General features: G+C 37.3%; 2 protein-coding genes across 2 annotated transcripts; both read right to left on the bottom strand.

Annotated features, from left to right (window-relative positions):
• Window positions 1-597: 597 nt before the first annotated feature.
• On the bottom strand, window positions 598-7,263 carry slc35g1 (solute carrier family 35 member G1). The gene is made up of 3 exons (XM_088916094.1): window positions 6,836-7,263; window positions 4,704-4,884; window positions 598-3,347 (listed from the first exon to the last, which is right to left on the bottom strand). The coding sequence occupies exons 1-3, from the start codon at window positions 7,128-7,130 to the stop codon at window positions 2,594-2,596; spliced, it is 1,230 nt and encodes a 409-aa protein (XP_088772220.1). The 5' UTR covers window positions 7,131-7,263; the 3' UTR covers window positions 598-2,593.
• Window positions 7,264-9,164: 1,901 nt separating this feature from the next.
• On the bottom strand, window positions 9,165-22,266 carry lgi1b (leucine-rich, glioma inactivated 1b). The gene is made up of 8 exons (XM_088916093.1): window positions 21,512-22,266; window positions 21,125-21,196; window positions 18,742-18,813; window positions 18,573-18,644; window positions 15,119-15,190; window positions 14,458-14,627; window positions 13,605-13,769; window positions 9,165-10,618 (listed from the first exon to the last, which is right to left on the bottom strand). Exons 1-8 carry the CDS (start codon window positions 21,697-21,699, stop codon window positions 9,801-9,803), a joined length of 1,629 nt encoding a protein of 542 aa, XP_088772219.1. The 5' UTR covers window positions 21,700-22,266; the 3' UTR covers window positions 9,165-9,800.
• Between the last annotated feature and the right edge of the window lie 1,530 nt (window positions 22,267-23,796).

Below are 23,796 nucleotides of genomic sequence, written 5' to 3'. Positions count from 1 at the left end.
AGCAAGTGGACAACATTTGAGAAACTCTCACCACAGAGATTGTAACTCCTGTTAGACAACGGCGAAACATCACCAAGATGTGAACTGGTTTTTACAAAACAGATGATGTTGTCTTCCAAATCGGAAAGCGCCGAAACTATTTATTTAGGATCTACTTTCACCTCCTGTCAATTTTGGCAATTCATGTAACAAATACAGATCAAATGGGAGTAAATGGAAAGTCCCCACTTAGAAGAAAAAAAAGTATGTTTGTGGGTTTTATTAAGGTTTTCTCCAGAAAGTTGTCAAATACATCTCAAAATGGCAGATGAGGAATGCGTAAATTGATCCCTGATGATCACACTCACGAATCGTGCTCTCTAGCTCTCCATGGGGAAAAAAAACCGCACAAGCTTGGCAGGTTTAGTGTTCACACTAAACACTCAGTCATTCAGTATACACTTCAAACAGATTGCGTAAGGATCTTAAATCGGGCATCTGATAACAGGGCAATTAAGACAACAAGGAAGTAGAGTTGTGCAGTTTAATGAAGACTAGTAGCTTGTTCTGTTCCCCTTGGCATCTAGGTTATTTTGATAGGAAAAATGAGCAGAAAATGCTTTAAAGATGTTTATTTTTTAAAATATAAAGATTAATAACCATGAAAAGAATATATTTTAAAAACACCAAGTTTTACAAACAAATATGAACAAATTCAATCTTTTCAGTTTTTAAAAATATACACATAATAATACATGAGACCATTAAATCCAAACAATATGACTTGTAAAAGTACAAATAACTTACTGTTTATCTAAATAAATCTAAAAAATACCTAGAAGTTTCATTCTTAATAAAGAAAAATTAAATTATGTACATGGCAATAGAACAGCTGGATGGATTTATATATTTCTTTCAAAGTCTTACTAACATGAACTACATAAACACCACTCATTTGTCAAAAAGAAAAATGTATTCATTTTTTTCTGCTCTTATCAGACTGCATTAAGAGTTATTTGGTCTATGCATTTTATAAAAATTGCATACTTTTGTTGTGTGCAAAAAACTTCATTTATATTAATGCATATGCTCAATTTGATAAATGTGCTTTTATGAATGTTGACAATTTTATACTATATATCCTTAGGTAAAACAGATATTAAAGTTACAAACTTTTATCCTTAGGTAAATCAAATACATGCCAGACCACTGCAATAGTGCAAATAAAGCTTTTGTTCACTAAATGGGTCTATTTCATCTTTCATCCTCAAAGATGGTCCCGTCTATTGAAAAACAAACCTTCAAAATATATGTTGTATCATGTATTACACAATAACTATACATAATACAGTATGTATTTACACCATAATTACATACCGTATTGAAAAGATGAAACTTTAGAGATTCTGAAATAAGGTCAAATAACTATACAGGTCTATGAAAAATACGAATTTGCTTCAAGTCAGCTAAAAAAAGAATAAATGCCACCTGTCTCCTTGGATTAAATGAATTACATCACATTTTAAATTAAGTACTGAAAGAAAGTCATGATATCACTTTTTAAAAATTAATACATATTTTTTCAATCTCTCAAAAACCATCTTGCAAAGCTGTCTTTGTGATCACAATCGTGGTCCTGATTTTCCCTGTGGGCAAAGTGCCCACTCCATAGCAAATTAACTAGATGAGCAATTTACCCTTTGCTCAGACACAAGGAAAATCAGGCGTTAAAACCATTACCTACTACAAACTCAACTACAGCAGAAAGTGCACAATTGCAGCTTAGCTAAAGATGGGAATAAAGAAATGAATACATCTGTTACACAAGATGAAAACAGAGTAGCGCATACAAAAAAAAAGAAATTAAAGAGTCCCTTACAATCAAGGGGGATACTGCTTCCCAGGACTCAAGAGACATAGACAGGAGCCTATCTGTCACTTTCCTTTGGGAAAGTGCATTTTGTGATGAGATTGTCATTCACTTATCTGTTAGAAGTGAATTGTCTCTCTGGGGAGTTTTTCATATTAATGTTCTACAGAACAAGTAGGACTGGATTTAAATACAATGTTTAAAGTGCAATTATGCTGTAATATAATTTAAACGTATTATTCAAGGCCATAAATTTACAGTACACATCAAGTATCCAGCCTACTAGTTTTGCTTTGCTTCTTAATCCATTAAAAATAAAAATAAGTGTTTTCCTTTATTAATGGTTAGTGCTTAAACAGGATGTGCATGAACATGCCCTCAGTAAAAAAGTACAGCCTGAATATGTGTATATTAATGGATAAAATCCAAATAAAATATTCTCTGATATCCATTCATTTAAAAATAGAAGAAATTACTTTGCACTGTACTGAAACCCCATAGAAAAAGGCAATAACACAGTGAGATGTACAGGATAACACAAGTTTTCAAAAGGAGGGTACTATAAATTGGCCGAGTGGTACTGTAGGTATTAAAAAAATCCTGATCATAGGAATTTTAGATAAATAAATGCAATCTTATATAATATAATTATAAGAGCTGTTTCTCTTTCTTTGTTTTAGCACCGCTAAAGTATTAAAGCACAAGTAGTGAGGTGTAGTACTACAGCATATGTGACTGTAACCTTCACACTCTATCAGCACGTTTTGTGCTGTTATACCATTTCCGAAGAGCCACTCCGCTAGTGCTGCCGATGACACAAATAGCCCCTCCCAGGCTCCACCACGTCGGCGTTCGGTTGAGAAACAGAAACTGGAGTATGAAGGCCAGCACTACGTCCATCGTCCTCATCAAGGCCACGGGCCCGGCTTTCTCCAGCTGCAGCGCTTTGGTGAGAAACGTCTGGCCCGCGATTCCCAGCAGCCCGATCAGCATGAGGATCCACCTGTCCCAGCCGCAGAAGGGAACCGTCCACTCCTTGAGGACGAACAGGGCAATGACGCACTCTATAAGGCCAATGACTGCATAGTACCACACGGAGAGGTAGTAGTGAACGCTCTTTCCCATTTTCCGGAGCACGACGAAAGTGGACGCCGCCCCCACTGCGCCGGTGAAGGCCGCGATGGTGCCCTTGATGTGGTTTGTGTAGTCGCCCTCTATCCCGGAGACGCGAGACCCGAAGAGGAACGGGGGCCTCGCAATGAGTATGACTCCCGTCAGCGTGAATATGGTAAAGACGAAGTCCCAGATAGTGCACTTCTCCTTGAGGAAAATCCAGGCCAGCACGGCAGTGAAAACTGGGTTACTGAAGACAATGACTGTGGCATCAGCCAGCGGCATCTGCTGCACCGCGTAGTACAGCAGAATCATTGCATTCGCCCCAAGAAAGCCTCTCAGAAACAGAAAGATGCGCTGATCTCTTGGTCCCAGAAATCCAGTTCTTCAAGAGAAAACATATACCTCACATAAATATAATATGTTGTGACAGTGCGCAGTGGATTCAGAATGCATAATCCATATATTCAAATACAAACCTCACTTTCTACACAATCTACAATAGTTTTTTCACCGGGGTAACATTTAGTCGGAAGAGTCAGTGTACAAAGACACCAGTCTCAGTAGCTCCCAAAAAAGGGGAAAGGGAAACAGGGTTTAATTTCTTTTCTTTGTTTAAACCCCTTTACGTAAAATATTAATTCTCTTCTGTCTCAGATTCTAATGAAAGCCCATGGGTTATTGTTAACCACACCGTTTTCAAAAATGTCCCTTGTTTATTCTGTGGATTGATTGTATAACAACTGTGATTTTGGAATGTTCAATACAGGCTGTGATTATTTACAAATTGTGTGTTATAAACCTTACAATCATAATACAATCATATTTACAGTATAGAACTGTTTTTGTAATTCTGCAAAAAGAACAGACTAAGATCATGAAAAAAGAAAATAAGCTTTGGTAGCTTCAATTTAGGCTTATCACCATGAATACATTAAAGTCTTGCTAAGACAAAACTGCTCAGTAGACGTAACATTAATTACACAGATCCTGTTTCAAGGGAGATCACCTTGAACCCACTGCATTAAGCACAACATACAGTAAGTAGGCACAGCAAATTTAACTGCAGTGCTATTTTTATATTTTATATACAGTATGCTCTCAAACCAAAATACAAGTAAAATGTAAACAGTAACTTGTAAAACCTCCAATTTACATAACAAAATAGACAAAAGTTCCAGGTACTGTATGTGCAGTACCATATTCTGTGAGTCATGTGATGTGAAAAAGCTCTGTTACATTGTAAACAAGCAGGCTTGTGAAAACATCTCTTTTAATCCAATAGAAATATTGTTCTTGACTTCAAGATAGTTTTATTGACAAATACTATTTGCTTGTTAACTCTGCCTGCAGATCATGTTGGAACATTTCTGCAGTGAAACGTTTGCTTCACATCCTGCACTCATTCTCTCGTACATCACTTTACATTCGTCGTTACAGTGACTAGTGAGCAGGAAGGGCCATATCACAGCGCAGTTTGCATGAACTCTGGCTCTTACCCGTGGAGAGAACAGGTGTTCGTGACAACATTGGCGACCATACCATACTTTAACAAAGTTCTCAAATGTGTGCTTAATTCAAAATGTTTAAAATGTTTGTGTACCATCAATGAATTTATTTTGTTACCAAGATTTAATAACCAGCCTGAGAAATTGGGACAACAATTCCCCTTTAACCCACTTCCTGACAGTGGTGAGTAACAGTCTGGGACAAGTGCTCTTACAGACTACTGATGACTTACTTGTAATAAATCATGGCAGGAAGTACAAACAGCATCTGGAAGAAACATCGGATAGCACTGATTTCCACTGCATGAATTCCATCGATTTTCTTCACCAGAAGGGCTACTATTGAGAAAAACAGGGATGCCAGCAACGAATAAACCAGGCCGATGCCAGCACAGGCAGGTTTCTTTTCCGAGTCTGCAAGATAAACCAGCTTGTAATTAATTCCCTTTGTCATATTTCTTAGTTTATTTTATTGAATCATGTTTTTTAGTTACATATAGCCCTTGAAAATAACTTTACATGTTTGACCATCTTATACAACTGGAACACAAAGTAATTCATGAAAAAGACCCATACTAACAACAATAAGTTAAAATAACTTATGGGTCTGACAACACCCATCACTGCTCTCTACTATTTATTCAAGCTAAAATGCAAGAAAGGTTTCTGGCTTTCTTTTCACTCAAGGCTTTAATTGCCTAATTGAATTTATTTGATTGCTGAAGCATTTTTTTGGTCTTGAGAAGCTGGAGATTTAAGGAAACCTGTAACACCTGCTGGACAGCGGAACCTGAGCTCACCTGTAAAACACCATAATCCTGCATACAGCAGCCCACTTATGTGCACATGATATTATAACATCAACTCAGGAGCTGCATGTTTTGTCAGCTCTGGAGGGTGTACAGGTACTGCATGTGATACTTTGTAATTTACAATTCCTTTGCGACATGCATCACAAACAGGAGCACCAGGAGAAGCTAAAACAACAGATTTCTGCAAATACTATGGTTTAGTGAGTTTCTATGTGTCAGAATGTGTCGATCACATTCTTGTCACAGTTTGGACTTTACTTACAGGTGACTGTTTTTTACAAATCATATATTCTTTGGGAAAGTGGTAAAGTATTGATCTGTTCCTCTGTGGTTTTATATTTTTTTCAATTATATTTTTTTACACTTAAACATATTTTCAATGGGAATAACCATTTTGAAAAATGGGAGCTCCAAAACAAATATTGTATGTCAAGTAAAAAAATAATTATTACCGTTAAAGAACATGGTTTCGGTAAACTACAGTTCTGGGTAACTATGTTCCCTCTTTATTTAATGAGTTGCCAAGTTTCTTTGTATGAGCAGGAAGGAGCTAGTGAAATCCCTCATTGTGTGTTAACTAAGACACCTGTCTTTGGCTAAGTGTTGCTTATAACATGTCTGTTATTTTGTACACAAAATAACATCCTGGGATGAAGCTAAGACACTCCTCAACTTCTGTGTTATTAAGCTTGTTCCACCTCTTTTTTTCCAGCCCCTGTCGATGTACTGTAGTCTACCAAACTCGAAACATTACAATGAAGGAGGTCACTCGAATTCTGTTTCAACCCACAATTATATTTCGCACTATTGCCCACTTCACCACACCTACTGTAACACACCACAGCACGGTACAAAAAGCTTTTCTTAAAGAAAATAAACGTATGTAAATCTACATGGGGTCTGAAAATATATTAAGAAAGGGAATGTGATTTTTCAAATAGATCTTAGAATTAAAGGATAGATTGTTCATAAACTAATATTTAATTAAACTATATTGGTATTATTAGTATTATACTGGAGCTTTGTAAAGTACCGAGGCATTGGTCTCTGTAATAGTCAAGAGGCTTACGTGCTTCCCCAGTGAATAAACGGAAAATGCAAAGTCATTCAGATATATTACCACGTCATATCGCAGCAAGTTCACTGGTGCTTAAACTAATATATTTGTAATAATTAGTAAGTGTCAAATAACGGTAACTGTTGATAAATGTACGAGTTAGTTCTACTGCATCTTCTTTAACTTTCATAAATGCCAAACCATAATTTAAACACTCTGGATTATCAAGGATAAGGACACCTGTTAATCGCACGCGTTACATAAGAGTACATCGTTTTCTGAGGAGGAAACTGGAGACCATCGGATTTGCAGATACAAAGTAACTTTGAATCTGTAAAAAAGTTCAGTGACTGCTTCCCATTTTTGACCTGCCTTGATCGCAGACCTGCCAAAACCTGACTTTTTATTGTGAGCGAAATTAAGAATTTAGTGCGAGCTGTTCAATTATACATGGTATGGTGGTTTGATTCCCCTATGTAAACAAGAAAGCCAGTACCTTTCGAAAGCGAGTTTCCCTCAGTGCCCTTGTTATTGGGATAACTTTGCTTTCCGCAACATCTGAAAAGAGAAAAATGATTTCTGGTCTCGGGGTCTCCCTTGGTCGTGCTGTCCGTTCTCGCTGCCCTGTCCACTCCAGAAATGTGGCAGTTATTTTGCAGATGAAGCTTCTCAGCAACACATTCACCGTCAACCTCTAAATGAAAAATCTCCACTAGCTCTTCCTTTAGGGGGTCGACCGATAAGGCATCCTCACTGTCATCCCCAGCGACCGTGCTGCTGAACTGGCTCATCTTCTCCGAGATGCTAGTAAGTTCGCATGCCTTGGGAAAGTATCTTCTTTACCGGCGGCTCCCTCTGGAGTAACGAGTGAAGTTTTAATAAGTAACCTTGGTCAGCTCCTGACACGCTGTTAACTTTTCTCCACTAGGGGGAGGGGGGTAGAACGAGCACCTTTCAGTTTCCACCGCCGGATGGACAACTAAAACATTGCCCAAGGTTGCCTCAGCTGTCGTGCCTGGGCCGGGTGACTACCAGCTGCGCCAGAAGTTGTGCACTCTTCTTCTCTCACTTTGGAAATATTCTCCTCTTGTGTTCATATACTTTATGAAAATGTAAAGTTATACAGCTTTAAATACTGTAAGTCTTTTGAGGGAAAAAAGTGTTGGAGAAAGCTCACGAAGGATCAGTGCTACTTGCATTATTGTATTACATTAATGTTATTGTATATTCATTTTTATTTTTAACACAAGGATTTTTCGTTGCAGATGTTTTGGGTAACTTAATTATTTTATTGCTCATATTTATATTGTGATGTAGATGAAGAAGAACCTTTATTTCAAAAACTGTCTCTGATAATGTATGCTTTTATATAGGACTGAACGTGTGTAAATGGTGTATAAAAGATCTTGGGATGAGAATGATTTTTTTCCTCTATTAACCAAGACGATTAACTATTTCCTATTTAAACAGGTATTTAACTAGACTTCTCCTAAAAAATGGTAAAAGAAAATTTATGATCTAAAACTCTGTTCCATTGACTTTAACTGCCTGTATCATATGTGAATTGTCATTAATTGTGGGATGTCTGGAAACAGTAGCATAAGCCTTTGACTCAGGGCAATATTTCTTCAGGATAAAGAAGTTTTTTTTATCTTGAGGGCAGTTGGAGTCAGGTGCCCAACTCACAGCTGAGCAGCTTTCAGATGCAAATAATAAAGGCTTTGTTAGTTTGCATTAGATGAAAGAAATGGAATTTTACTATGACGTTTTTTTTTAATGTTCTTTACCGTTGCAAAAAAGTATGAATTCTTTCATAGTGAGAAATTGGCTTGTTATGCTTTAGAGCAGGGTGTCAAACCCAGTTCCAGGAGAGCCTGGTGTCTTCTGGGTTTTGGTTTTGTTCCGACATGGGCTGTCAATTTAACAACAAACGTATTTGTTTTTTTCTAAATGAGACACATAATGAATGTTTCATAAAATGTTTTACAGTTGATAACTTACAAATTCCATTTCACTAACAGTTTCGTTACATATAAATATACACAGAATTACAATTACATGAACACAGTTAATTAAATAATTAGACCTGCTATGTCACAGACAGCTGAGGGGGAACAAAAAGCAGAAAACAGGTCTGAGTCTGACACCCTGTTACTAAAGGTGTTAGTTCAGACAGTAGAAGCTTGAATGTTTGTGTGCCATATTGTCATTTACTTCTATTGAAATCTCACAAGCAATGTATGTTTTTGTCTTTAACCTTTCACCACTCTTGTGATAACACCATTTCAATTGTCATAAAAACAGGCTTTTATTGTTTTTTGTCATTTATTCTCCTTTATCATAAAGGACCTTAAGATAACACCACAAAAGGCTCTGTATAAAACACTGTGACAAGTAGCTGCCAACAGACCTTTTACTGCTGACAAAAACAAAATATTCCGCAAGTTGTTACGTAATATGCTTTCACTGCATAAAGTAGGTCAGGTATTTTAAAACTGATACTTTTCTAAAATAGTAGGATATACCAGTTTAGCTTTGCTAATCTAAACTAAAAGTGAATTGCACTCCATGCTTTGCGGAATTAGCTGGCTAAAAAAAGATTGGTATTTAGCAGGTTGGGGTTGAATTCCATACAGCACTAGTCTTAAATTGTGATTCTGGTGAGTCTGTAGGTTTTCTGTAGACACACTGTTCCTCTAGGCCTGGAATTTAGGACAGGAAGCAGTGTCTGCCTGATTCGTGCTACATGTACTATGCCTCTATGTAACTATCTTCATCCTGTAAGCTTTATCCTGTTATTTCACATAAATAGCTAATATCATCTGTTTGATTTCAGATTTTTATTAGGAGTAGAGTACTATACAGTTTCATACAAACAAGCAACAATAAAAATCCAAGTTGCTTAGATTTTTGTTTTCACACAACAACATCTAGGTTTGCATTGCAACAGGTTAAATTCTTTAATTACAAATGTGACTTTAAAATTGAAACATTAACCTTTATATGAAAGATTTGTCTCACTGGCATGGTCCCTCAGATATTTACAAAAGCTTCATTTATAAATAATTTAGCTTACACTGAAAAGACAGAAAAATGTAAACATTTTATTTGGCAGATTGTTTCTTCTTTTTCCAAACAGGTTAATAAATAGATGAAAAAGTACATTTGATTTATTTTTCCCTCTACCATGACAGATGTGCACAGGTATTTACAGCTCATTGTTGGAAAGAGTGAGTTAACAGTGGGCTTTTCTTTTTTTTTTAAAAAAGAAAAAATTCCAAAGCGCTAGATGGTGACAACAAAAAAACAAACATAAGATGGACATTTCTAGCAAGGCATTCATCTGGAAGTATCATTAGCGGGTTTTATCATGCACATGTCGTCCAACAGCAGGGTCCATCTCCATCCAGTGCAGTTGAGAATCTTTACTGCATCTTAAACACAAGCTAGATCTGCTCCTGTTAATTGCTTAGGTCAATCACAAGGTGCTCATAAATCTGAGTTTTTCCTTTAAAACTGGAGGCAAGCAAGAACTCACGTTTGTCAATGGAAACCAGGGAGAATGCCCTTGGAGCCTGGATGTTCAATTCTTGAAAGCTAACAAACTGCCCTTTCTTCATATCCCAGCGATAGATTTGAGTAAAGGAGTAGTCACTTCCAAGGATTGCATACTGCCAGTTGTCGACCGCGAAAGGCTGGAACACCATTGAGCCCCGCGACGGCATCGTCTGTATCTCTGAAAACATTGAGCCATCCCACTTCATCACTTTAGAATCCCCGATGAACCTGGTCAAGCAAATGTACAGATCGTTATTCACTTTGAAGTGCTTCACTGCGTAGACATCTTCCATTTCGGGGATGTCTGTGCGTCTTTCGAACGCTTTCTGGGCTTTGTTCCACTGGTAAATGACAGGCCTCTGAGAGCTGCTCGACAGAATCAGGTGCGGTTTGTTAGCTATTTCCAGATACTCCACATCTGTGTCCCTGTACCAGGGGTGAAGGGACTGGTGAGAGTAAAAACCATTGCCGTTCCATTTGTACACTGTGGTGGACCCTGCTTTAGAGCTGTCAGCAATGACAAAGTAGGATTCGTCTTCGATTCTAAAGGTTTCAACATCGTTGGGCTTCCTGATTTTCAGAATGTCGATATCCTGGATTTTGATGAACTTGCTGGCAGAATTGTCCCGTTTGTAGATGTGAGAGCCGCCAAAGAGCTGGGCGACTATAATGAACAGCTGACCATCAACAACCAGTGGCTTGCAGACAACGGTGGAAGTGCCTGTAACAGGAAATTAAACATGCAGTTATTCTTTTGAAACACAACTAAGTACTTGCATTTCTATAAGTAATACAATTAAAACGCTAACACTTCTGTAAGACCAAAAGTAAGTAAGCCTACTGCACCACTCCACTTCAGCAGGGCCCTAGGGTCTGCAGGTTTTCCTTCTAGCTTTGCTCTGGAATTTTATCGAAGAAGAGCCAGGAGAGGTATTCTCATTCACTCAGTAAGTTCTTTATTCATATTGCAATATGGGAAAAAGCCATCACCCGTCTGTGCAGAGAAGTGAAAGCTGATTCAAAAGCAAGCAGGGAGAGACCTTGTTTTATATCTTTTTTTAAGCTGATGCAACACTTCAAGGACAGGCGAAGCAGTCATTTTCCATTCCTTATAGGTTTTTGCTATAAGCAAAGAAGAGCAGTTATTCAAATAGTTTCTCATGCTCCCTTCTTCAAGCAGCAGAGATAAACATTATTAAAACATCCCGAGCCCTTGACGAGTTGGGTGCTATAACACTTCGTTCTAAGTATCCAGCCGCTTCTGCAGCACAGCTCTGTCCGTAAACAACATTTTTAGGATAAAACACTTTTTCTCAGTAACTTTCCATTACACTTTGCTCTGGAATTACTTAATTAATTAATTAGTCATTAATTTAATTTTGTCTGGTGCTCTAGTTTCCTCCCATAGTACAAAGACATACATGTTGGTTAACTGGCTTCTGGGAAAACCGCGCCCCTATACTAGTGTATGTGTGTGTGTGTGCGTGCCCTGTGATGGAATGGCATCCCATCCAGGGTGCATCCCACTTTGTGCCCACTGCTTGCCGGATAGGATCCGGCTCCCCCGCGACCTTGAATTGGACGAAGCAGCTAGGAAATGGATGGATTGACGAATCAGCTTAATTGGTTCAATTTAACACTCGCAAAGGTTTTTTAGCTTTTGATGTTTTAATGACACAGATGCTGTACAAATTTCTGGATCTTGGCCATTGGGTGTCAGAGGTGTGCGATCAATGGATCAGCGACTCTTACCTCCGCTCCTAGAGGAACACTCCTGGTCTCCTGGGTTTTGCTCCTGCCGAGTTCTTTTTCACAGGCTAATTGATCAATCCATTTTTTAACTGTGGCATACTTAATAAATAAAACTGCTTTCTGCTCTTACAAGTGGGATTTGTATTAGTGTAAGCCCTGTACCAATGTCTGCGTTTCAGAATTGCCTTCATTGATGTGTGATGCCTGAAATGTATCTGATTGGGTCTCTGCAGAAGCAAACCTGCTGACTCACTGTGTGTGTGTCTGATACAGAGTCATTCCCACCTGTGTCTATTTATCATCAATTGATCAGCTAGTAAGAGCTCTTTAGTCAGAAATAACACGCTGCAAGCTGAAGAGAAGCTGTGTGCAGTTCTGTGAACTGGAAGTCGTAGGAGACAGTATGCTTGAAGGGGGGTATCTTTGACACTCAGGACACATTTTAGAAATAAGTTAATTAAGCACTAAAACAAGCAAGCGGCAAAATTAAAACATCAATTAGCACTGGCAACTTATAGATCAGCAGGAATGAAAACCACCAGATACAGTGTTCCTCCGGGACCAGGGCTGGGAACCATTAGTCTAGGTTTGGGTTACCTTATTTAAACATTCAAAAAAAGAGGGAGGGAGTTTTTGTACCAGTATCTATAAAATTACATTGTATTAATGATATATGAAGTATATATAAACTGTTATATAATATAAATACATCTTGTTTGCCACAGAGATGCAAGTATCCGGTCTGCTTTCCAAGCACTCAACTCCCCACTCTTCTCTATCGATAACTTCTGTCTATTCTTCTGCAACCAATTTGCACTTTTGTTTTGTGTTAAGAAAGAGCAAAATAAAATATCACAAAAAGACATTTCAGATAAACCCTACAGCACACAGCAGAACACTCATATCCGTTCAGATTGAAAACTGAACAGGGCAGCACAATAGACACACCCACGACACGCAGTCTATCAGCACACAGCCTCTCTTGTGCATGATCAACACTCTCCTAATCCCAAAAACATTTTGCATCAGAAACCTCCGGGGAGAAAGAATATGGGAACAAAATCCCAAATGTTTTAAGATACTTGTAAATCTTTTTGGACAGAGATTTAAGGACCAAATAGGAGGACATGTCTGGGCAAATATGGATGTATGGTAACCCTAGTCTAATTCTTTAGGGCTTTGGAATTAGGGGTTCCAGTCCCGATTTATCTACAGGATTTCAGTCCTGCTGGGCTCTTACTAACCCTAATCAGCTCAGATTTGGCCTAACTGACCAATTTACCAGCTTTTGACAGCTTGACATAGAATTGCAGATCCACTGGCCTTCCAGGAAGAGGACTGGAGCACACTAGTATGAATAATTTTGTAAGCACTTTTTTAAAAGGTGATATTTGGAGAAAAACACAATAGCTACCTAGATTAATCTAGTAATAATATAATATCCAAGACACACGGCCAGCTTGACTTGTTACATTGTTGTTATTAATTATACTTCACTTAATTCTATTTGTGTATTACAGTAAAGTCCAGTCCCAGTTCTGGTGACCAGATTGTCTGATGGTTTTCAATCTATCATTGATGCATAATTGAACCCTTGACTTAAATATGTATCATTTGATTAAAATTGTACCATGTTCAAGTTTATTAAGATTTTTTCTAGGTAAATTAAAACCTGACTGTTCCAGAACTGAAGATAATTAGAAAGGTTTAATTAATAAGTCATCAAATAAATCTGTGTTTCAATTAAATCGAGAGCTCAGATGGAACACTAGCTAGCAGACGCTGGTTTCAGGAGGACCTAGTATGAGAATCCCTGGTGTACATTCACAGTAATCTGTCAATGGCACCATCTAGTGATAAATTATTGTCACTGCATATGGCCCTCTTTATTCTGTCTCCTTCTGCCCTCTAGTTTGGTTTGCGTTAATATGACAAAATCACTAATTATAACTTACTGTTGATGTTGTCATAGTTCCGGAAGACCATTTCGACATGGTCCCATTCCAGAAAACTGCATTTTCCAATAAAGGGCTGGGCAAATACAACATATTCATCATTCATATAGGAGAATGAATCTACCGAAATAGACTCAAACTTCAGGGTTTGGTAGGCGGCAAATTCTGTAAAAATAGAAAAAAAATAATTTTGTAAATATAACAACCATGCTTTTGTACAAAACATGTTTTGTTTTGTGACCAAGTATTTTGTATTTTCACTATCAAAAAAAATGTTTAAAAAGTTAAACTACAGCATGATTTCAAGATTTACGCATTGTTAACAGGTGATATTTGGAACTGTAATTCATTGTCGAAAGTTCAATTAATTCCAGGAATACCACTGAATAAAAGTCAGATATAATACTTAAGGTAAGTGTCTCTAAACTTTCCAATATATGTTTCAAATCTATTATTCCACATATTATAGTTACTGTATATATACGTTTTCATGTTGGGTTTGACCTAGCCATGTAACTATAAAATCAGTGACTTGACCACTGCTGGCCTTACTTAGCTTTAGTTATATTTCCAGAAATACAGTCTGAATTCTGCATTAAGTATCAGATGCCTCTGTCCATTCTCGGGGTTCCTTTATGTGACCTTCGGTGCCAGACTAAGTATTAGATTATAAAAATGAAGGGCTGGAGCAAAATAATGAATAAAAAGGAAGTGTAGTTCATAAAACCATCCAGAAGCAGTAATATATAGAGTTTTTTTTATTTTAGAAAATAAAAAAATTCTGCCTCTCTGGAGAGATACTAGTGTTTGTGTTTTGTCGCTGTCATAGCGCAGATGCTTGTTATCTGATCACCTGTCGTTATGCAGTCAAATGACTGTGCCGAGAGCTCATGGATTTTCTTCCCTTGATAAGCTGGTGGGCTGCTGCAGAAGATCTGGTCCACAGTTGCATTGGTGTTGTACATCCATTCTACAAGCCACTTCAATTTGCAGTCACAGTTAAAGATATTACCTCGGAGATCCCTACACAGTCAAAAGATAAAAGATGAATGGCACAATGGCATAGTTTCACCCTACTGCACACACAATAAGAGGTCTGTTTGACCTACTTGGTGTATGTTTGATATACTACTGATGTCCAATAAGGAGGCTACATTTCTAAATGCATCTCTATTGGCTAAGCATGCTAGCAATATAGGGTGTACAATAGTATCGTTGTCTGTTTCCTCAAGATTGCAGCCAATGCTTTTCACAGTTACCATAAAACAGGAAAATTTATTGTATTTAGCACAGATGTTCCTCTTCAGTTTTGCCAGGAATGTTTTGTACAAAAACCTTAATTGTAAAATTTTTGCAAGAGGATGAACACCATTAGTGTAAAAAATCCGGAACCTTAAATTCTGGGGCACCTCAGTCTTAAAATTAATTGTTTCACACCACTGTCTAAGCTAGAAACAAAAAGCAGCAAACAATAAATAACATCAGTGGGGAAAAAACAGTAAATGAATACCTACACTTTTGTGAGCGCCTCCATCCCCTTAAAAACATCTTTCGGTAGTGTTTCCAGATTATTATAAGCCAGGCTCCTGCAAACAGTTAAAAACTTTTGCTTAGAATGCATACAACAATTAGCAAACATTTACTCCAATTAAAACAAACATATTTTCTTCTCTGCAAGAAAGCATTTGTAGCTTACAATTAATAGTAAACCTCTATACAAATATAAATAATAGTACTACTAAGTATGTAGTGATAAGTACTATTACTGTATACTTGTTTTCCCTTAATTTGTGTTTACACAAAGATACCCATGCAAACATACCCTATTTTTTAATTGTACATATTTCAATATCTAAATTCCAGCACATCACCTGGTGAGCTGTTGCCAGGAATGGCTTCACTGAAATGCAGCAAAGGGACAGTTTAAGGTTACAGAGTTACGGCTTATTTTTAGATTTCCTTCTTTAGTCACAACATTCTTGGTTATATAAATAAAATGGCATCAAATGACTGTTTCCAATTAGTCCATGTTTGTTGTTTGGTAACCTCAACAGCTGGCAAAAGATGTCGTAACATTATTTGCAAAGTACGCAGCCTTGGAATGTTGACTTAATAAGAACAGCATAGTAAAGAACAGAACATTCAATATTCTGTCAACGCCTAAATTAACAGAGAATTGCTGCAAGAAATGAAAAAAAAAGATGTCCATATGTAATCAGTCTGAAGCAATTCTATGCCACCTCTCTTTAATGAGAACCTGTGCATACTGTACATTGCTCAATCTAAGACTTTCTCCATTAATCATCTCCTTTAAGAATCAGAAGATGAGTTGCTACCCAGTGTACATTTTCTAACACGTCAGGATGCTCTCTGCTTCATAGTCCATCTGACTCTTTCACACTTCAGAACAGCTTTATGTTATTTTAACTTTGTGCCATTGCTATTACCAAAAATACAAATGATAAAAAAATCTTCTACTATGAAAATACTAAATTAATGTGGAAAGTCAGTGTTAAATAAGGGTAAATTCCTTTTTAAGCATTGAATAAAACAATGCAGCATTTTGAAGTGCCCCCTAGACTGAAATTCAATTTCTCAATTCAAATGCCAACATGTCTTTAAATATCACATATAAAAATAGCTCACCTACTTTTGTGTACCAAACTATTATTTGTGAACTGTATATATCAGGGTAGGGTACTGCCTCTGGAAAACGTACCGCATGTACTTGCATGTACTGCGATACGTACCGTGGTATACCGCAAACTATTTTGCATGTTTATATATGGAGACTCTCTCATATATAATTGATTTCATGATTAGTAAAGCATATTCAGTTGTACACAATATAAAGTAAAAAAAATGTTGTTTTGTTGTTTTATTGGAACCAAAGAACTAGAGATAACACTGAATAGTGTAACAAAACAATTTAACAACATGCAGATCTTTGTCAATCATTAAATTATAAAATCTTTTACTAAATATTTTTTTCACAACGTATTGGAGGTTAATTTTGCTTAGCAAGATAACAATGTAAAATTCAAAATATGACAGGTGCTTGTAAGTTGTAACATTTTTTCTTTACAATGAATAAAACTGACATTCACAACCTTATGAAACATGTTTAGCATGTTTGATTGCCCTTGGCTACTTCATCTAAAACTTCAAATAATCCTCAATACTTGCTTAAAACACTGCTGAGACAAGACATTCTACTGTATATTGACTTAACAGCAAGAGACAATCTTACCCGCAAAAAGAAAAAAAAATCAAAGCATGTCTAATGCCCAATGCCATTCCCCTTTTTTGACAGTGTAAAACGATTAAAAACATTTTCCAGCGTCAAAATAGTAAGTAGTGAATGTGTAGAAATAAAGGAATATTTTCCCTTGAACCCGTCGATGACAGAATTTTCGACCTGCATTTAACTAACTGGAAACCATAAATCTGTAACTCAGGTGATGAAATAGCAATCTACAATTACACACCACACGATGAGGCCCCATCCACCCACTTTCTAACTGCTCGCTCCCAGTGAGGGTCGCAGTGGTAACAGGGCAGACCAGACAACCCGTTCCCAGGCTCCCGCTCCCCCTGGGGATTCCCAGGCACTCCCAGGTCATATAGGAGATATACAGTAATCCCTCCGGTGTGTCCTGGCTGTGCCTGGGGCACCTCCAACCTCACTACATGCCTGAACTATCTCCGCTGGCACGTCCCGATCCAGAGGAGCAGCCACTTGACTTCAGGATCCTCCTGCACTTCCGAGCTCCTCACCCTGTCGCAGAGAGTCACCAACGGCACCCCCACAGAGAAACCTCATTTCTGCCACTTGCACCCACTATATCTCATTCTGTTGGTCACTACCCGAAACATATGGCCAAAGGTGAGGACAGGGGCTGGAATCGACCAGAAAAATACGTAGACTCTAACGTATTTTAAGAAACTCTAAAACCCATTTTAAGTATGTGTATGAAATTTGAGTGCATTTTATTAAGTGTCACACTACAGTACAGTCTTTATGCAGCCATTCAATTGCCATTGCAATTCTTAGATGCAGTATTTTACGTTTTACACCTTTTACTAGTACATCAACCTACTAATTTTAAAACTCTGCAATCAAAGACAACTCCACACCCCCTGAAAATAATGAGCAGACCTGTGTAGCTTGTGGTGCTGTTCTTTATGCTTAATTTCCTAGGATAAGAAACCCTGTGGTTTGGAAGTGAATCATACTTTAACTGTTCATATATTCCTTGCACATTGGCAGGCTCAGTCAGCCATTGCAGCCTAAGTGAGTATTGAGTGTTGGTATTAAAAACCTCAGAGACCGTCATTAGAGGCACACTGTCAAACGCTGCTGCTGCCTGGAGAAAGAAGGACACCCACAAATACATCTGTTACACTGAGGACTGCAAAAATAATTTCATTTCTACTGTTTGTGTTTTCATTTCCATTTATGGTACAAAACACCACTTGGATGAAGATGTTCTTTGTAGTATGAAGCTTCTTCATCACTCTATCAATGACCATGACAGGAGCACCAAGCCAATGAGAGTATTTTCACGCCTATCTCCCTAACTGGGGCCGTGTAGAGACAGACCCCAGAACTGGGCTATGTTGTCTAGAACGCAGTGAGTCACCCATTCCCCCGATTATGGAATACATCTAAATTTATATCAGTATCTAATTAAAACTTGCTCTTCCTTTTCTAAAATATTTATTCTGCTTTTGGGAATATGACGCTGAGATTCAAAGGACTTATTAAACAGCCTAAAAACACACCGATTAAGACTCTTGTACTCCCCAAGCCTGTGTGCTAAGCATAATGAACACCTCAAGTGAACTCTTCATCCACACATGTATTCAAAGAAACATTACCAGCTCAACTGAACATCTCACCACTCATACATGAGCATCCTAAGAATGATGAACACCCCAAGTAGAAAGGCAAATGCAGAAACTCACAAGTGTATTAGGGATTTCAGTCCTCTGAAAGCATTTGGGGAAATAGACTTGATTTTGTTGTTTTCAATAAACCTGCAAGAAGAAGTTAAACTCTTTTTAGAAGATGTTTCAAACAATAGTGGTAAAAAATTTAAGAATATTTTTAAATGTAGAAATGAATCCATCTTACAGGTATTCCAGATGGGGAAGACCCAGGAAAGCATCTTCATTTATAGAATCAAAGGAGTTGGCTGTGAACAGGCTGGTAGGAGAAAAGTAACTGTTTGCCACATAAACTCAAAAATAAAAAAAGACTTAAAGGAGAAGTATTATAAATTCTTAAATATAAATTGTGCTTTGTATGAAAAATGTGAGTAAACAAATAAACACTAGAAATTAAGGTCTCTAGTTATCTCAAATAAGGATGGCCAACTCAGTCTCAGTGACTCAGTTTTCTTACAACCGGGAGCTTAGTTTTGCATAACTGAACCATCTACACACTTTTCACAGATTCTATTGTTAATGTTATTTACAGAGACTTTTAATACCCACTGGTCTGTCACCTTCTGCCCATGTTCTACTACATCAAGAGCTACCTTTCTTCACTCCAGAAAATATTTTATTTTCAATGTATAATGTAAGTTTGGTAAGCCTGGTTTGTTTGTAAGTATGTGGTGGAGGTGTGCAGACCTCAGTTCCATTGCTAAACAAATGGAAAATCACTCTTACAGTATGTGCATTTCAAAAAATAAAAATACATTTTTATGCATTGTAATCCATGTCATCCCAGGCTATGTGAACTCAACAAGTGAAAGCGACACTTTATTAAACATTAATGGGGAAAAGACTAAAAATTAACTCAAATTTATATTACAAAGAAGTAAATACTAAGTCTGAAAACTGATTTTTTTAAGCAGCATACAGCGAAATCTCCAATGGGTGTGATGTGGGCAGCTTACCAAGGCCTTTTACTGTGATTCTGGTGGGATAGTGCTAATTTCACAGCCTTTACACATTTAAAACATGAGTTTGGCTGAACAAGTCATGAGCTAACACTGTTAAAATGATGAGCCAAGATATAAGACCTGCTAAGGGATTCATGTGACTGATTTGGCATGATCTCTAGTTCTCTCACTGTTGATGCAACTCTGAAGAAACCTAGCTAGTTCCTGAGCATGTTCTAATTAAAAATGAATTACACATGACAGCTTCATTTGCACACAAAACCTTGACATTGCGTAACTCATTAAAGTTACCCTCTTCCTGCGCTTTCCACAGTTGTACACAGGGTTATTGCATAGGAGGCATGAAAAACACCCCTTAAGCTTTAGAAATCCAACTGTTAATAAGATTATATTGGGACAAAATACCACAACTTAATACTCAGGGTTGCCTGAATAGATTTAAGTATTTAATATGCTCAATTATGTCTGTACATACTGTCTTTGGGCTGGTTGCAAAGACAAATGCCAATAAAATACACAATTATGTTGCTGCGTTCCAATCATATTTTTGGTGGTTATATAAATTCTGAAAGATATTTAAAATTTGTGGATGCCCATACCGGAATATGGATTCTGGTGATAAAATATTGTCATTTGCATTTTTGGGATATGATCGTTCAGAAGTGGATATGTGCAAACAATAATAATGTAATAAGCTTTTTCATACTAAAATTGTATTCTCCATTGTGAATTTCTATTGGTTTCCCCAATAACAGGCATTTCTTTACACGGTTGCTTTTATTAAAAAAAAAACCTTAAACATAACCAATGGATAAATATTCCTTAAAAAAGCAATAATGTCTTCAGATGTGTCCAAATCAACCATGGGGTGTTAATCTGAAAAGCATTTAGCAGCATTACTATTCAAATTATTTCAAGGAAAGAAATGTCTGTTCAGATGTCCCTATTTACAGTATAATGCCAAAAGGCTCGTCCTCGTAAATATTACAATTTACACATGTCCAGACTTCATAGGTATTTACTTAAGATAAATGGGAAGATAAATATTTGGCTAAAACGTTTTGCTATTGCGACAGATTATTTCGTGGTTGCTAATGTCGGCCAATATGTGGCATAGATACAGTACCTCCTCACTCCTCTCAACGGGCTACAGTGCTGTTTGCCGGGTCTGCTAACGAATACAGGAAACCCAGCGTCTGTCACTAGGATTTATAGACCGGTCCATCCTTCGTGAAATCAATTACATAACATAATGACCCATAATCTGCTAAAATGCAGAACTATTATTTTGCATTTAACCTAATGCAGCAATGATAACGTGACCTCTTCTCAGCTACTGCAATGCACATCTCTCACACCTACAGAAACCCCCTTTCAAATTTTTAATAAAGCTTAGAGCCAACATTATGTACTGTACCCAAGCACATAAAACGCTGAAAAACATTCCGTAGTATCAGAGATTCCGCATCAGTCAGCACAAACCTTTGTCTATTAAAAAAAACATGGCGATCATCACTTTAAAACAGAATGGCAGTATGCAGCCCCAAATAATTGTGAGAAAAGCGCCACATTTCGAGGTAGTAAAGGAAAACGTTAATAAAATCTCACAGAAGCTGCAGTGCTGGTGTGTGGACGAAGCTTCCTTCTGGAATTTCGTTGAATCCTGATTTCACAAATGATCTTTAAAACAAGAAAGCACCATTTATTCTTAGAAAAAATTAATATTGTAGAACACTGTTGAATAACAGTGTTGAATGTGCAACCATTTATAATTAAATCGCACCATGCAGTACGGCTCATTGAATTATAACATTCATTGTCAAATTGGCAATTATTCTTCACATTTTAGTAGTTCGCGTTTAAACATTTAAGATTTGCAACAAATTGGATGATGTAAAAAGAGGTTAACTTGTATTGCTTTATAAAGCATGTAGCATTCCTGTCTGTTTCACACAAACATTTCATGCGAACTGAACATTTTATAATGCCACTTACAATGAAACGACATCGGGAGGGAAGCTGCGAGGAACCGATCTTATGTTTTCACACAGGGCATTATCTTTGGTGCATGTACACGAAGAGGGGCATCTGGGTTTAGTTTTCTTACTCTCTACTAGAAGCAGCACAGACGCAAGCCACAGTAGGAACGTGTATCTTCTGAAGGTTTTGTTGGCATATCCCATCCTTTTGATCCACTCTGGTTACAACCAGCGCGTAGAATATCCCTGAACATGAACCAGGTTCTCTGTTGAAGATACGCGTTATTTATTGCTCGGAGGCCAGCGTAGCCTTTTCTGCAGTTTTCGAGTCCGGTTCTGCTTCTGCCGCTGCTGTTGTAACTAAACCGCAACTGATCCCTAAACCCAGCACTCAGGCGCTAATCCAAGCGATTCGTTCCGCGAGACGCAAGAGCCAAGACGGGCGACACAATTTCTGCAGACAAAAGTGTATCTGTAATATATGTGACCAAAAACTGGACCGGCACTTCGGAAAACACGAATTGGCACTACACCAGGAATTGTACTTCAGAGAGGCAGGTAACCGTAAAACAGAAACGAAAAAAACATATTTTTGCACACCCTTCAGATTGATTACTTCTTCGGTCCGTTGGCTGATACTATTCAACTTGACACATACAGAATCAACGGCGTGTTAAAATGATCTTCTGCACTGCTATTGGCTTATCGCTGTGAAAAAGAAAAAAAACGGAACCCGTTTGTCATCCTTGGAGAATATGGTCCCCCTGTGTCATCGACGGATAATGTTCCTGCCCATTAGCTTAGTTTATTAGGCATGGTAGGAAAACATAGCATGATTCATGTGAGAAAAAATATCCAAGGCAATAGGTGTTTATTATTGAAAAGAAGCTGGGTCTCATCAAAAGCACACTCTTTTTTTAGTCTGTATAAGCTTTCTGGGAAAATACTTATTATCATTATTTTATTAACAACATTATTCTATATAACCACATAGCCTATGTGCACACTATATCACAGTTCTGGACTTAATGTTAGTGAATCATTGAAATACTAATAAAATATATATTTTTTACTGTTTTAATGGCATAATATAATTTTATTAATAAGCCTTATTCGAGCAAAATGCGCCAATTCAACAGTACTGACATAAACAGTCCGTGTAACTTTAAGGTGTATTCAATTAATTCTAGGCAGTCCGTCCAACTGTTATTATTATTAATCATCATCGTCATCTTCATGGGGTATCTAAAGGTGTCCATTGTTGCACAATTCATCTCAACTGCTTTGGTTCAAGAACAAACAGATTATAGATGCTTTCATCTTTTGAGCTTCACTTGAGTAAAAGCAACAGAAATATCAATCAAGACTTTGCTTAAAACTTTGAATGTTTTAATATATTAAAATATATTTCTGTAAATATACCAGTGCATATTATTAAACGTAGTTACATGATCAGAGCATTATTGTTGGAGTACAGTTCTAATTCAATTTCAGGAGGGCACTGAATTAGAAGATCATATTTAAGATCATTCAGATTTTAGAAATCGTCCTACTCTTACAAAAAGGAGCCTTACATTAGGCCTTGACAACAGCTGGTTCAAGTCAGCCAGAGTGAAAAGACCCTCCCCCCCCACCCATCAGAAGACAAGTTCCAGAGCTCCAGAAACTTTCACCAGAAACTGAGGATTTAGGCTCTGGAAAAGCCAAGGTATACAGGCCCTTGAAAGTATTTATGAGATGGTTATGTCTTTATTTCTCATCTTTTTTACACAAAATGCATAATCACTTAAATCCTGCTTTCTTTGCCCAGAGACCAGTGGTCTCATTCCAGACTGCTTTGCACAAGCTGACACCCGTATTCATGAATTGTTGTCAGTTTTTTTTCCATGTACTACAACAGATTAAACAGATTTATCTTTTGGATAGTATTAGTTCTAATTAACTATTTTAAAGACAGTCTTACCTCTTTGCCTCTAGTGTTGAATGCATTCTGTTCCTGTCACCTACAACAAATTATGGGAGAAGAGGAGCTATCTCATCTTCTTTCATGTTACTTGTTCCACTTTGTTGTCCATTGTCCCCAAATCCGATGATCATCAGATATATTATTGATTAAGGTTTATTATTCAATAATAACTCTATAGGCTCTATAACTATATAGACTTGTGTGTGAAACCTACAGTATTTTATTATTCCTACATATATTTCATAATTAGGTAGATGATTTTAAACATTATTTAAATAGATGAGAAATCATGGATATTTTATCACTTTCATTACATTTCTAATACACACCTCCAT

Source organism: Atractosteus spatula, chromosome 5 (assembly GCF_055471065.1).
Source record: "Atractosteus spatula isolate fAtrSpa1 chromosome 5, fAtrSpa1.hap1, whole genome shotgun sequence".
Taxonomy (NCBI): domain Eukaryota; kingdom Metazoa; phylum Chordata; class Actinopteri; order Semionotiformes; family Lepisosteidae; genus Atractosteus; species Atractosteus spatula.
The sequence above is the reverse complement of the archived record's forward strand: the minus strand, read 5'-3'. Positions and strand labels throughout refer to the sequence as shown.

What these genes read in the sequence shown, in the direction of transcription:
- slc35g1 (XM_088916094.1), bottom strand. Translation starts at nt 7,130, where the DNA reads ATGAGCCAGTTCAGCAGCACGGTCGCTGGGGATGACAGTGAGGATGCC. An exon ending in GGGAAACTCGCTTTCGAAAG is followed by an intron (nt 4,885 to 6,835) that starts GTACTGGCTTTC and finishes TTTATCTTGCAG; the next exon opens with ACTCGGAAAAGAAACCTGCC. An exon ending in CCTGCCATGATTTATTACAA is followed by an intron (nt 3,348 to 4,703) that starts GTAAGTCATCAG and finishes TTTCTCTTGAAG; the next exon opens with AACTGGATTTCTGGGACCAA.
- lgi1b (XM_088916093.1), bottom strand. Translation starts at nt 21,699, where the DNA reads ATGGGATATGCCAACAAAACCTTCAGAAGATACACGTTCCTACTGTGG. An exon ending in CTGAAATCCCTAATACACTT is followed by an intron (nt 15,191 to 18,572) that starts GTGAGTTTCTGC and finishes AACTGTTTGCAG; the next exon opens with GAGCCTGGCTTATAATAATC. An exon ending in ATGGAGGCGCTCACAAAAGT is followed by an intron (nt 14,628 to 15,118) that starts GTAGGTATTCAT and finishes TTGACTGTGTAG; the next exon opens with GGATCTCCGAGGTAATATCT.